The 15171-nt window shown below is 43.7% G+C and overlaps 1 protein-coding gene across 6 annotated transcripts in view; it reads right to left on the reverse strand.

Annotated features, from left to right (window-relative positions):
* Window positions 1-15171, reverse strand: part of SYT16 (synaptotagmin 16) — a 114280-nt gene that overhangs the window by 38043 nt on the left and 61066 nt on the right. For 5 of the 6 annotated variants that reach the window (XM_036384307.2, XM_036384304.2, XM_054515153.1 and 2 more), the window contains one exon: window positions 9834-10460. In XM_036384307.2, coding sequence (XP_036240200.1) covers window positions 9834-10389 — 556 coding nt within the window. In that variant the 5' untranslated portion in view covers window positions 10390-10460. The remainder of the gene's footprint in view (window positions 1-9833; window positions 10461-15171) is intronic. The other variant, XM_036384309.2, reaches the window with a different exon arrangement.

A 15171-nucleotide genomic window follows, 5' to 3' on the forward strand; every position in this document is an offset into this window, starting at 1 on the left:
GGAATATTTGGTGTCCAGTGCTGAAGGTGAGGATTTCCCCTCTCTGCTGAGTGTCCACAGACAGGGCCCTGCTTCTGCCTCTCCATCTGTCCTCACTCCATGACCAAACCAACTAGGAAGCTCCCCAAGGTGAGTTTATTTGGGTGTTTGCATGTGATAGAGGTGGAGAGCATCACAGCTTGGGAGCCTCTGTACCAGGAGATATCCGCAACAAAAATAATTTTCAAGAAAAGAGAGTGAAACAGCAAAAAAAGAGAGCAATCAGAAAAAAAAAAAAAGAAAAAAAGACATTTTTTGGCTCTAACCACCTCTACAGTGAAACAACACAGCAGTCAGAGCACTACACCCCAATTCTGTGCACAGCTGTGGAAAGAAATAGAGGACTGCCCACAGAAAACAGCATGAAAACCAGCATATTTTCCTGTTGTTTCTTTCCTACTCCCAAAATTGGATTTTAAAAATAGGAACATGGGATTCCACATCAAACTGGCTCTCACTGTGCTGCCTAAGGTTCTTCCATAGCTGTAAGAAATGGCAGCCAAGAGACTGAACCACAATCATCCCTGATTTTCCCAATCACCTACTTTACATCTTACATGTAGAGCAAAAATGAGTCAGGCTTCATTTATTCTACTGGGTTCTATTAGCACAGGCCCAGGATTTGTGCAGAAGTGGAAGAAAAAAAGGAGATTACACACTGCAGGAGACACTGCTAAGCCAGGAAAACTCCTGGTGTGGATGCAGTTACATCCATGAGTCAGCCTGCAGGTCCCTGACAGCTCAGGGTGGGTTGTGTGCAGGAAACATGCAGCTGCAGAGGCAGAAAAAGCACCTTCTGTCAGCAGATGTGCTGCACTGGGGACTCTGCAGGGCACAGGTGGAGCTGAGTGTGCCCTGGGGTGTGGGACTGGAAATGCTCATGGGCTCCGAAACTCAACACGCTGCTGGATGCCAATGGCTGGTGAAGTACAAAGCACTGTCCTTCCAATCCAACAAAAAAAAACTTTCCCCTCACCATTATTATTTCTATAACCATTTTCCTGGTGGTTTTCATACCACAATGGGTTGAATTCCTTCAGGTTACCCATCCATCACTTCTTCATTTTGTTTGTTTGGCTTGGACATGAACTTCCTCTAGTGCAAGGCAGTCAGTTCCTAAACCTCCTCCAGTATGTTTAAGGAAGTTTCTTTGGATTAGGACCCATTGCTTTCAGCTAGCAGAAATCAAACTGGCCAAGGAAACATCCAGAAAACTCAGGCCATTGATTTTGCTCCTCTTTAAAGCAGTTTCACCACTCCACACAAGACCCAGGGTATGCACATAGCATTTAAACCATCAGCTTCACACCCACAGGGCTTTGTTTGCTGATCAACAGTGTGGAAATGAACTCCCTCCAAAAGAGATTTGTTTGGATTTGATACAGAAAACAACTGCACTGCAACAAGGCAGATATTTATTTTCCCACTGATTTTTCTAATGGAAACTTTGTTTGCTGCCAGAGTGTTGATTCACCACAGTCCCCCTTTATTGTAACACCACAGCACTCTTGGGAAAATCACCAGCTTTGGGGGCAGCAGTGGGTGGGGATGTGGTGCAGCAAGGCTCACATGCTCCAGTACTAAAGCTGTCACCCAAAAGGGACAATCCTGTCCTCCTGCCCCTCCCCTCTTCCTTTTATTTTGGTTTCAGCAATCACATTGCCAACTCACCTGGCTCAAAAGTAACAGGGAAGGGGCTGCTGGCCCTTGTTGGAAGCAAGAGGCTGGGTTGAGTCATGGGAAGCAGCTCAGCTGTGTGATAGGGGAAGGATGTTGTATTTCATCTGCAGTTTTACTTCAATAAGTGGCAATTGCAAAACTCAGGCCCAAGGGGTTTGTAGCTCCATTATTTATGGCAGTAATTCTAAGCCCCAAACTGACCTTGAGACACAGAACTCCAGCAAACCACAGGGCTCTCATTAATCCAAACTCAGGGCTTTCTCTCCAGCACCACCAGTCTCATTATTTGCTAGCAAATACTCCCACCACAATTATGCTGTATGGACTGTACAGGTTTGAATCCCTCTCAGCCTGAGGAGGTAAATTCCTCCAAAGACCCAGCTTGGGGGGGCAAGTCCTCATGAGTCCCTCCAGGGAGGCTTCACCTCACAGGGGTTCTGAGTTCTTGAGTCAGAGAAGCACCTGCCTGGACAAGAGGGAACTTTCAGGTGGTGCAGTGATGCCATGAGAGCATCAGCTATTTTCATGGTCATGGGAAGGGATTTTCTGCAGATTTTTGCTATGGACTGATTTAAGATTCAACCCAAGCCGTTCTTGTTGGTCTGCAAATGGGTACTGATGAAGTGTCCCTAAGTCCATCTGTGGAAACTGCATGAGAATCACACAAACAGCATCTGTGGAGGGACAGCCCAGCCACACCTTCCTCATTACCTGCAAGACCCCCAAGCCCAACAGTGACATTCCCTGGCTTTAAAACTACACAGTTTTACCCCCATGACTGTAATCTCCATATTGCAGAAAATTAACTTTCCTCTTGGTTACTAAAATTACTTGAGGAGTCTGTGAGGCCACTCCAGGTCATTACAGCAGCCAAAAATTACCAGGGCACAGGGAAGTCATATCCACACCCCTGTCTGGCAGAGGGTGAAGATAAACACCAGCTCACCTTTTGGCAGAGTGATCCCATTTTATATAAGCTGTATGCCTCTTATTATTAATGTTATTATGAGTGGGTTTTGTGCTGTTAAGCATTGGAAGGAGGGAAGAGGGATGGATTACCTGAGCTTCCACCAAGCCCCTGTATGGTATTCACAATCTCTGAAGAAATCCCTTCACCCAGGATTTTTCTCCTGGGAAGCTGAGAAGCCTCAGAGAAAAGGAGAACAATTCTTATCTCGTTTGCTTCTCCTGTGTTTTGTTCATGTGGAATGTGTTTGGAGATTGTTTACCCACAGGTGATTGTTTCATTGGTTTCTGCTATGAGTTGTTTTTGCTCATTGGCCAATCAGGGCCAAGCTGTGTCAGGACTCTGGAAAGAGTCACGAGTTTTCATTATTATCTTTTTAGCATTCTGTAAGTATCCTTTCTGTATTCTTTAGTATAGTATAGCATTCTTTAATATAATGTAATATCATAAAGTAATAAATTAGCCTTCTGAGAACATGGAGTCAGATTCATCATTCCTCCCTGCAAATACAACACACCCCTGCAGGCCAAGCTGGCAACAACTGCAACAGAAAAGAAAAACCACACACACACACACACAAAAAAAGACAAACAGTAGTACTGTTTGTGTCAGCACACAGAAATACTATGTTCCAGCTCTGCACAGAGTGCTGCTAGTATTGCCTGCATGTCACCTCCACCACAACACAATGAGATCATTCACACCTGCCTCGCCTGTAGTAGGAGAGGGAAGGTGAGGAGGCAGGGTTTCTAGGAGAAAGGCAGCATATCCCAGATGCTGCCAAGATGCTGTTTATTGGTAAATGAAGTCTCTTGAGTCCTAAACAACCTTCCCAGAGGAAGATAGAGTCGCAACTGCCATATGGAGAGTGGGAAGAGGATGTCACTTAGCGAAATGGATCAGAAAATACATGCACAAACACACACGCTCACACACAATTTGTTCTGTAACTGCACAGAATGGCAAAAGCCATTTCATCCTCTCAAATAAATCCTTCTCTATACAGCTTATGCAACCTTCTAGATGACAAGAGCAGATGACAAGTGCTCCTGAGCAGAGCATCCTTCCCCATGCCCCCAGGGAGATGGGCATGAGGAAGCTCTGCCTACCAGACAAGGAACTTGGTGAAAACCCAAACCCCTGATCTCCTGTGGCCTGACAAAGACACTGTGTCTAAAATCAGTGACTGAGGATGAACAGCAAAGCTGACAGGCCCAAGACAGAGCTGGCAATGTTACCACCTTTGAGAAATTGTGGTTTGAACCACTGTTTGGCTTCACTTCCCCAGCTATAAAGCTGATATGCCACAATCCACTCTCCTTCTGGGGCTGTTGTGTTCTCTCATCCCCACTCACATGTGACATCCTGCATGAAGATCCTTCATAATCTGAAAATAAGAGACAGAACTGCAAAGAAATGCTCTAAATACAAGTAGGAACATTGTACCACCTTCTCAAGGACAAAAATCTGTGCACAAACACTTGGAGTGGTTCTGAATTTCCCAGAGAGAAAGAATTCAATGCAAACTCACGTCTGCACTTCACTTCAGAAAGCCAGGGCTTGCATCACATTCTTCAGAGAGCAGATGCTGTCCCCAGTCACGTTTGTGCTTCATCCCACTCAAGCTGCCAGGAGCATTTTCTCTGAAGTGTTTTTGTCCACTGTCTGCCTTTGCTTTCACTCCCTTATTCTTCATGGTGGTATTGATTCAGTGTAGCCTCTTTGAATGTCCTTCTTGGAGTACAGGCAGTGATTTTTATAGGGTTACATTCTGGCTAGGACACTGGCTGGCTCCATACCCAGACAGGTGATAAAATTCATAAACACTTCACTTCTCAATGTGGAGACTAGCCATCTATCTATTTTAGTCTCAAGTTAAAGCAGAAATTTAATTTATCACATAATCAACATCTTCTTCTTAAGGGTATTCTTTGCTATATGGGTTTATAGGAGCTAATGAAAAACTTACTTCTTGCCTAGGATTTCCTGCCTGTATGAAGGGTCATTTACTGAGGTCAGGAGTATTCATATAGAGCAGAAAGAATAATTTCCTTTACTACAGAAATTACTGGCAAAAATCAATGACCCCTGTTAAGCTGGAGGCCAAGGTAAGTAAATGCAATAGTGCTCTCTAGATTTAAAAACTCCCAGAGCCTCAGAGGTGTGCTTCCCCTCACACACGTGCTGAGGAAAACTAGCCAGCCATCCAGACAGGGTCTGTCACACTTCCTAGCATCCCAAGGCCACAAAAAATTATTTTAGTGCAACTGGAATGCAGCCTTCAGCTGGCACTGAGGTTGTCCAGTTGATGGAGGAGAAGAAATCTCTAAGGACTTTTTGCAGTGGAAGTGCTGTGCTCACCTATCCATTACAGCAGGGCTGTGAGCAGTGCCAGACAGCCTGGGAGACTTCCACCCCAGCCAGCACTCACTCCTGCAAAAATAGTTCAGCTCTCACTCAGAAGACTCAGCTCTGCCTGTGCCTTTTTAGGGCAGTTTGGTGAAAATGAGAACTTAATGGTCATTTGGTTTTTGTTTGCACAGGACAACAGCCCTGGGCGAGAAATGGGCTAAAGTCCTTGCTTTCAGTGCACACTCATTGCTGTTCTTCACTTTTTCCATTATTGCTGGTTTTTCCATTTTAGATTCATGCTGGAAAGCAGAAGCACTGGCCACCTCTGCCCTTCTACTTGCAGTGCACTGCTTTCACATGTGGCTTCTTGCTCCTCTGTTTGTTGGTTTGGATTTTTTTTCAATTCTCAAGCCAACTGTGCAATGATGGATCTGGCAGCCACCCCCAGTCAGCTGAGCAGCAGCATCCCAGCCATGGGGGATGCACAGCAAAGGCTGCTCTCTCCCTGCTCTGTTCTGTGAGACAGCTCCTCTGCCACAGACACTGAAGTTAAACAATGGACAAGGCTCTGAGAGACTGAGTTCATCTATTTCTGCAAAATTCACAGCTACAGGATTTGCCACTGGTGGCAGCAATCTGCACACACAGAAGGCTCTGCCTTGCCATCATTAACTTAAGCCAAACATCTGGCACTGCAATAATTCCTGCTGAGCCACCTTCTCAGTATTAAACTGTGGATCAAAAGCATACAAAGTAAAAAAAAAAAAAAAACAACCAAACCCCCCGCCCCAAAAAAAAAAACAAACCACCAAACAAACAAACAAAAAAAAGCCCAAAATTTCCTTGCATTTGTTTGAAAACTGCTACAACTTTACTATCATCATTTAATTCTAGAGCAGCACAGGGCAGCAGCCAAACCTGCACCCTGTGATTAACCTGCCTCATGGTTTCTGATGGACTTTTGACTTCAAAACCCAAGAATTTCATTGCTCAAACAATTCATTAGATCCCTAAGCCTAAAAGAGGTTTTCAGTAATGTATGTGCTGCTTCAGAGCTAAGAAAATCTACTCTGGGAGCCAGGAAACATTTCCTAAGAGGCAAAAATGGGATCAAAAACATATTTGATAAAAAGGAGAAGGAGTAATGATGGTTTTCAACTACAGTGTTATTTTATTTCATCTCAGAAGCATGCTGTCAGTTTAAGAGAAGGGAACATCTATTGGATTTTGTTTGCACCTCTTTTAACAGAAAATTATTCTCACCTAGGGCTGCAGGGCTTTTCCCCCCTAAACCAAATAAACTATATATTGGAATGACCTTGTAACAGGTTTCTGTGGCTCTTTAATCACCAGTGGCTGCTAAATGAAGCATATCTATTTTCTCTGTTACATTACTATTGGCAACCAGGTCTTCAGTAAGTGCCCAGAAATATTTCCATGGCAACAAAAAGCATTCAGCATTGCTACTGTTTTGTGCCAATTTAGCTTTAAAATATTCTATTGTGGAGAGAAATATAGTACATTAAGTGAAATAAAGTCAAGATGCAATGTTCTGAAAAGAATACAAGGATAAACAGGAAATACGTATTTTGCAGAAAGGGGAGGGGGGGGGGAACCTGCCAAATGGAAGGAAAAATGTTCAAAGCTCATTTTGATGCTACTGAACAGCTTTGCTGAATGTCAGCAAGTCCATGTGTCACTTACATTGTCACTTAGGGTTAGGTAAAAAGCTAACAGAAATAAGGATACCTCCAACATCTTCTCTTGATCATTTTAATCCATGACTGAAATTTTAAGTTGCCAGGGTATTACAGCCTCTCTGCATGTCTAGGTTACCATCAGAAGAGTTCACACTCTTGATGTTAGAGAATGAATCTAAAGGAAAAAGAGGAAATAAAGAGCTGAAAAATAAAACACAAAGAGCATGTGTGTTTTGGAAGTGAAAGTTCACTTAGAAGAGCAAAATGAGTTCTTCCACATCAAAGGGTCTATGGAAAATGTTTTCAAATCACAGTTCAGCACTTTCTCTCCCATTATACAACTTAGTTCTGAGAGAAAAAGGTATCAGTTTCCAGCCCTGTAACCCTCAAACAGCCAACTTTTGTGACTATGAAGTCTTGAGACCATTGGCTGGCCCTTTGTGCAGCACATTGCAGAGATAAAAAGATTAAAGTCTGTCTGAGACCATTTGGAATGACATTCCCTAAGGTGCAAAAAGCTGTGCAGTGCTCCCTGAAGTGCCTGGTGTGCAAGCAGAGAGCCCTAGGAAGCAGCACTGTAGGTGCTGGGGGCTCCATGGGGCCAACCTTCCAGCCCACAATGGCTCCAGGAAGGTTAGGAAGAAGGAAAGCCAAAAAATAGGGGGAGAGTCAAACAGCATCTTGACCAGGACCTGCTCTCATCTGGGAGAGATGTCCAGAGGGACCCTCCCTTGAGCTGCAGAGATGGGTCACTCTGGCATCTCAGTCTCTCATCAGGAAACTCCATCTGGTCCATCATCCGTCCCTCAGAACCCTCTTTCTCAGAGGTTCTGCAGGTGACAAAAGCTCTGACCAGGACAGCAGCTCCTTCCTGGGCCCCATTTCCCTGAGAGCTCACCAGCTTTCCTCCAGCCACTGTGAGCAAGGGACAGGGACAGGGAGCTGCCCTGGGAATGCTGCCTTTGGACCTGGCTGAGCCCCAGGATTTGCTGTGAGGCTCCAAGAGCCCCTCCTGAGGCTCAGGGCTGAAGGCTCTGCAGGAGACAGGTTGTGCCCTAGGACAGTGCCACTGTCATATTTTCTGGAAAAATCCCTTCACCAGGATTTCCTCTCCTGGGAAGCTGAGAAGCCTCAGAGAAGAATGAAAAGAATAATTATCTGATTGCTTCTCCTGTGTTTTGCTGCTTTGGAATGTGGTTGGAGGTTGTTTATCCAACATGTGGTTGTTTGATTGGTTTCATGTGAATTGTTATTACTTAATGACCAATCACAGCCAGCTGTGCCAGGACTCTGGAGAGTCACAGGTTTTTCATTAGTGTCTTGTTAAGCCTTCTATTTGTGTCCTTGCTCTATTCTTTAGTATAGTTTTAGTATAGTGTGTATGGTGTAGTATAGTATAATATAATAATAAATTAGCCTTCTAAGAACATGGAGTCAGATTCATCAATTCCTCCTTCATCCTGGGGACCCTGAAAATCCCACAGGACAGCACTTGTCCAGGAGGATCCACAGGCCCAGCACCCCCTGAATGGACACACTGTGCCCTGCTCCATGATTTCTGTGCCCATACTGGTCACACAGTCCAAGCACACACACAAACCAACTCTGCAGCACTGGCTCAGTGCCTATGGACAAACCCTGGGGCAGGATATTGCCCAGGCAATGCACAGAGGTACCAGAAGGGAGGGACTGGGCTCCAAGAGATACAACTCTTGAGATCTTTAACCTGAGAACTGGCAATTTTTCATTTGAAATACGAAACAAGCAGTCCCAGTTTGGGAGGCAGAACAGCTAGACCAAAAGAGCTTTTTAATTATTTACTCCCTGGCCATAACAGAGTGAGAAATAGCAATAAAGAAAAGAGCTAATTTTATAGTCATTAAAGAGCACCATCAAGGTTTATACCCTCAGTCTGATATTCCTGTTAAATACAAAAACAAACAGGCTGATCTTCCACAGTCTGCACAGAAAAGGCTAAATATGTAAGACTACCCTAGAAGCCAAGAGTGAAGAAAAGCTCCTGGTCATAATAAAACAGACATTTTCAAGAGCATTTACCACCTGCTTAAAAAAAAGAAAATTGAAGCCAAATTCTGTAGATCCTCAGTGAATCTCAACCTCTTCATCAGCTCCATATTGCAGAACCCAGTCCCCCCATCCTCTTTCCACCCTCATTCCCATTCCTAGGGTGTTTGTTAAGAGCAGCTTTATGCCAGCAAGACCCAAGGATGGTGTCAGCAGGACTGCAGCTTCCCTGGGTGTAGTCAGGAGCTGTGTCACCATCAAACCTCTGTGCCCCAGGAAATCTCCAGCCACACTTATGGTGACACTGAGAGAGCACAAGTCATGTGGCTGACACTCAGTCCTGGGCACAATCTCCTGAAAACACTCCTGCTGTCATTTAAAGATCAGAAGTCATAGTTAGGCCTATTTAAAACTGAAAATATCAAACTCAGTTCTCCTTCCCATAATCTCCTGCCTGCTGTCTCTTCAGTCTTGTTTGAAAAGCCTGTGGGGGCGGTGGGAGGGGAGGAAAGTGATTTGGGAGCCTTTCATCCATAAAATCATGAGATACGGCTGGCTTTTTAGTACAGCATTTCACAGCACATGGCACAGTAACATCTTGAGATTCCTGGCACAAAGAAACAAGGTTTGAGATTACATATATATATATCAATATATATATATATATATCTTTAATAGCAATGACGCAAAGGCAGATGGTTCTCAAAGCAAAGGCTTAAGGCTAAACATTCCCTTTGAAGGGTCCTGCTACCAGAAACTGAACAGGGAGGGAAGCAAACTCCTTGCTACAGCAGCAGGGCCTGATTGCCTTCTAATACAGAGAATTGTCTCCTAATACACAGCATTTCACCCTGGAGATCTCCAATTCTTTCAATGAGATTAGTCTCACAAACAAGGGAAGGGTTGGAAAGGTTAGATTTTTTTTTTTTTTTTACTTTAGGATTTGGGGAATTTTAGCTGTGGGAAACAGAGACAATACAGAACATACTGAGCAGATTAGCAACTAAATGAAACCAACAGCAGCAAGGAAAGGCCTGGGTGATGCAGTCAGGGTGGTGCCAGCTGCTTACCTGCACAGCCTGCCATGCCATTGGCACTGTGCAAGGAGCCACCCAAGCTGAGGCTGTGCTCGTGGGCTCCCATCCTCCAGGAGGGCTCACCTTCTTCCTCAGCAATGGGAGGAAGCCGATCAGGAGGCTGGAGATCTTCACTCATCCAGTAGGATCCATTGGCTGACAAGGTCCTGCTGCTTTCAGTGCACTGCTCTGGCAAGGTGCTGCTGTTTTTAACCCCTTTGTGCCTCTGGAGACCCGTGTCAGAGCCTTGAGGGAGGTTTTGTGAAGCAAGATCAGGGCCTCCAATGTAGCTGTCATCTCTAGGGTAGAAATAGTCCTCATCCCAAAGGTCCAGGTCTCGTTCATCATCTGATTCCTCAGAATAATCCTCATAAACTCCTCCATTATTCTCCAAGTCCTGGGTCCTTTCTCCTTCTGGTTTCCGACCCACTCCACTCAGATTCAGCAGAGAGGCAGATATGGAGTCTCCTGCTTGCTGGATTGCTTCATATACTTGAGACATCCAAGAAGAGAGTGGCTGGAGGAAATTGTGAGCAGCCTCAGAAGCCATGTTTAACACTATGCCAGTGTCTGGTGATCAGTTGTTCAGCTTTGCCAGCATGTCACTTACAATTCAGGGAGCTACAGAATAAGAAATTACTGTAAGTTTCTTGTCCATCAACACCTGTCGACATACTATCTATGTGCGATGACTAGAACTGAGAAGGAGAAATGGAAAAAGCACTTCTACCCATTCAGAATACTACCAGAAATCCAGAAATGATGGACAAATTGCCCATATTCCTGCAGAGATCTGGAAATCTTTTAGTCAATTGCTAAACCTTAGATAAAAATAAGAACACAGAACCTTGGAACACAAGTAACTTTTTGAAGTGCACACACTCTGGTTACAGCTGTCAACAGACCTGGGGAAAAAAAGGTATAAAACAACCTGTAATCAAAAATCTCAACCTCCTGGCCCAATTTCCTTAGCATTAGCATGAGCAGGTGAGAAAACTGAAGGGAGGAGAATTTGGGGAGAATTATGTTTTGAATGATGAAAATGACAGGCCTAAAGCTTGCAGTAGCAGCCCATGGCAGACAAACATCTCAATGCTTTGCTCCAGAAAAGCTATGAAGAAACTCTCTCTGCCCATAGCTGTTTTGCCATTCACAGAAATTAAAAAAAAAAAAAAGCCAAACAGAGGAGGTGCAATATTACAGGTACAAAATTACTGAGAACAGAAGCAAGTTAACAAAAGCACTGGTGTCATCTCTATATGATACTTTCTCAAAATTCATCTAAACTCTAAATAAAAACATAACTTGCAGAAAGTTAGCATGCCTTTTTGCCCAATATACATCTTCCCACAGTATCACAAGACAGATATTCTTTTAGGAGCTCTGAGAAGGAGAAACCTACAAATAGGATGATGGGTTTAGGAAGAACGAATTAAATAGGTGCAGATTTTAGACCAAAAGGCAACTAAAAGAAGCCTCAAAATAAATATAAATGTCTTGCTGAATTGAGAGGTCTAAAAGCAATCAAAGTATAAAAGGGTAAATACAGTGCGACAGCAAGAAAATAATCTCAGCAGCAATGTGTATTACCTTGTGAAATGATCTCCAGAGAAATGTAGTGGGAATCTCAGTGTTGTGGATTTTATATGTAGCATGGACTAAGGAAATCCCACTTTGCTTGGTGAGCAGCTCCTCTAGACATGACATCAGTGACTTAAGAAGACTTCAGCTTTAAAACACCTGTGCCAAATAATTTTGTTCAGTGATGTTGATTTATGCTGCAGACACTTCCAGCAGGTTTATTGTCAGCTTCAGCTTGTGCTATGAATTGCAGCCCTAACAAGGGCAGTAAATGAATGTGGGTTACTAAAGGCATTTTAAGAGCTGTGGCTGTCACAAATTCCCTGGGCTCAGGGCACACACTGTTCCAGCATCCATCTGGCAGCTCCAGCCCTCAGCTCAGCCCCTGGGATCCAGGTAAAGCTCCCTGCCATGCATTAAATCTTTGGCAAGGAGCAGACAGTGCCACAGCCTCACCTCCCAGGTGAGCTGTTCCCTTCCCTGACTCTCCTCTTTCCAATCCTGCCCTAGGCAAAGCCTCTCTGCTTTGTGCAACTGATTTTCTCACAGACCAAAAGAGATGACAGGCTCCAAACAATCCATTTGCAGCATAATGTGTACTGGCTACTGGTAAATCACAGCACCAAAGAAGTCACTGGGAGGAGATGGTACTTTAAACAAGGAGATTCTCCCAGGCATGGAAGAGCTCGGGTGGGTAAGTGCTAGATACTGGATACATTTTTAACCTGACATTTATTTACAGGCAAGAGCAAATAAATCTCTGGTTTTTGATGAAAGGAGAACTTCACAGTGCTCTCCCTGTGTCTCAGCAGCAAGATCCATGGCAGCAGTGGCCCTCAGAGGATGCAGGCATCCAGAAGTGATGGAGATAAAGCATATGGGTGCTGAAATGAAGTGCTGATCTGTTCTAAAAATCAACAGAACATAGCCTTGTAATATTTGCATGGGGAATAATTAGCTCCTCTTGTTATTAGATTTTGGAGCTAACACCTGATTGGTCCAACAGAGCTACCCCACTTCTTGTTGGCTGCATCACAGACTGACACAGGGAGGTTGGTACCACAGCCATCAAGATGGAGGGAGCTTTCAAGGCAAGATTTTGCTTCAGTAAGGGAAGTAGGGCAGTGATCTAGACCCACCTGCAGGGCTTGGATGTGGCCACTCAGTCATCTGAAGCAGCAAACAGAACTTGAATGTGAAGTTTCATATAGCAAACAGCTGCCTGTAGGTTGTGGGGAAACATGACACATACACATGTACACACATGCACAACTCTACCCAAGCCTGGGACATTTCATTGAATCCTAGGAACCACAACAAGTGGTTTGATTTCAGTTTATAGACAACAGATGTGTATTTCACTAAAAAATCTAAACCATTTTGCAGTAACACCTGCAGCTTGCAATCCAGTGCCTACACTATCTCTAGAGGTAAAAGCAATGTCTTTTCCAGGGTGCCTGACTCTGCTTCACCTTTGCTTTGCTTTTCCTACGTAGCATCCTCTAACTAAAGACTCCACAGTCAGTGATATGCTGAACAACTGGAGTTCAGCTGAATTATAAATGGTTTATTTTTGTTCTTGCAGCAGATGGGTAAAATGTGTAACAAGCTGCAGACAAGTTTAGGCGGGCAACAATTTTACAAATTCACCAGAGGATCAAAGGGGGCTGAGCTGTGTTACAGGCTTGCTGTTTCCCAGGAGCTCTCTCCATTAATTAGGAGACACTGCTCTAACAGCATGCTTATGATATATTTCACAACGTGGCCTTTTCAACATAATGGATTTTTACTTTTGATTTCTCTAACAGTTTTGACTTGCATTAGAAGAAAAAAAAAAACCTAAAAGAACTGAGAGAAGCATAACATGTGGGGGAAATAGGAAAAAAAATCCATTTCTTTTTAAAAGTATTCATCAAACAAGAGAGAGGGAAAAAAGCAGTTTAGCAAATTTACTTCAAGTTCCATCTTCTAAAACCACCCATAAGAATTTTCACACCAAGTCACATGCAAAACTCAAAGTGGTTAGGGTTCTTTTTTTTTCCTCTCCTGGAAAATCAGATAGCTAAAAGGATCAATGTTAAGCCTCTCACAGAAACCATCATAACCTTTACTACAATCTATATTCCCTTGTCTTGATAAGATCATTATTCCTGAGAAGCATTCCCATTGAGAGGTGCAATTACTATATTGCTAAAAAAAGTAGACTATTACCAGAATTTCAGACACGACCACAATGCAGAGGTTTGTAATATTCCCATAGTGTCTTTCAATCTTCTTGATATGTAGGTTCCTAAAAAAGTGCCATCAGTTGTGCATTTCTTAATGTTTCCCTTATTCAAGCTGCTGCAGAGTGTAGGCACAAACTTCCTTTTCTTCCCTCACTTTTGTGTGGCCCTTGGAGAAGTTTTCTACCAAACCCCTCCCTTACAAGCAGAACACAGGCTGAAAATGGGTTATATCCATGAGCAGAAGCTTTATTTGTGTGGATATTGAAGAAGAGCAGTGTGACTGACCCAGCATGAAGCTCTGCCCCAGGTTTAGGGGGAAAACCTAAAACAAGTTGTGAATCTAAGCTGATGCCCAGAACATCAAGGATCTGTGCCAAAGGTAAGGACATTTTGCTGTTCACAGAAGGGGGAAATAAGGAAGCCTTGGAGAGAGGAGTTTTTTTGAGCTACTGAAAACTGCAATTAGCCTGATCTTCCTTTCAGGCTAGAGCCCAATTAAAATACACACATAAAATAGCAGAGGGTAGATTAGAAATGTACTCAGATGAAGGCAGGCAGCAGCAACACTGGGCCAAGAAATCCTCTATCCTGGTTCTGGGAACAATCTGGACTCTGTGCTCCTCTTACAGTTGCCAGAATTGTATCTAACAAGATGCCTGCAAAGCCCTTACACTCTCACCAAACATTACTATGATGAAAATGTATTTCCAGTTGAAATTGTCACAGTGCCAAGCCCAGCCTGTGCACTTGAAACTGTTCAGAGGGTTGGAGCCTCTTGCAGAAGTGTTATGAGAGAAGTTCACAGACAGTGCCCAAGGTTCACATCAGCTGTGAGCATCACTACTGACCAAACTGCCCTAAGGGAAATACAAAACAGAAATGCAGAACATCTGGTACCTTTTTGGCCTATTTTGGGCTATAAAATTGCTATTTATGTGGTTGACTTTAACACACAAAGAAAGAGAAGACAGAGGCACTTTCCAAGTGATTATGTGCTCTGTGATAATAGTTTTCAGCTGGTGAATCAGAAACTCCAGGGCACTGAAGGAAAATCTAATGGTTTATGCCAATAAATTAGACACATCTCATTGGAAACATTCACGGGTTACAAATCAACACAACAATAAAGCCACTGCTGCAGAGCCCTGGTCCTGCAAGCCCCAGGATGGGGAAGGGAAAACAAAGATGAGCTCAGGCAGACAGCAATGTACCCGACTGCACGGGGCTCAGCCCACGCACAGGAAGCCTGCAGACTTATTTCTCACTCCCAAATCATCTCATCTCTTTGCAGGCAGCTCGCTAGTGATGCTGTGCCAAATTAGTTGTAAAAATTGATGCCCAAATGACAAAAGTGGTTTTGATCAGGATATTTAGCCCCACGTTTTCTCCTACTTTCTTTTCGTTCCTTTGTTCAGTGCTCTCCTTTTGTCAATAACAATGGCAAAAATTTACTGATCTTCACTGCTTTAGTGGGATGGGGAGAAGAGGAAAGAGGTAGAAGAAAAAAAGGAATTATGCAAATG

Source organism: Molothrus ater, chromosome 6 (assembly GCF_012460135.2).
Source record: "Molothrus ater isolate BHLD 08-10-18 breed brown headed cowbird chromosome 6, BPBGC_Mater_1.1, whole genome shotgun sequence".
Classification (NCBI taxonomy): Eukaryota; Metazoa; Chordata; class Aves; order Passeriformes; family Icteridae; genus Molothrus; species Molothrus ater.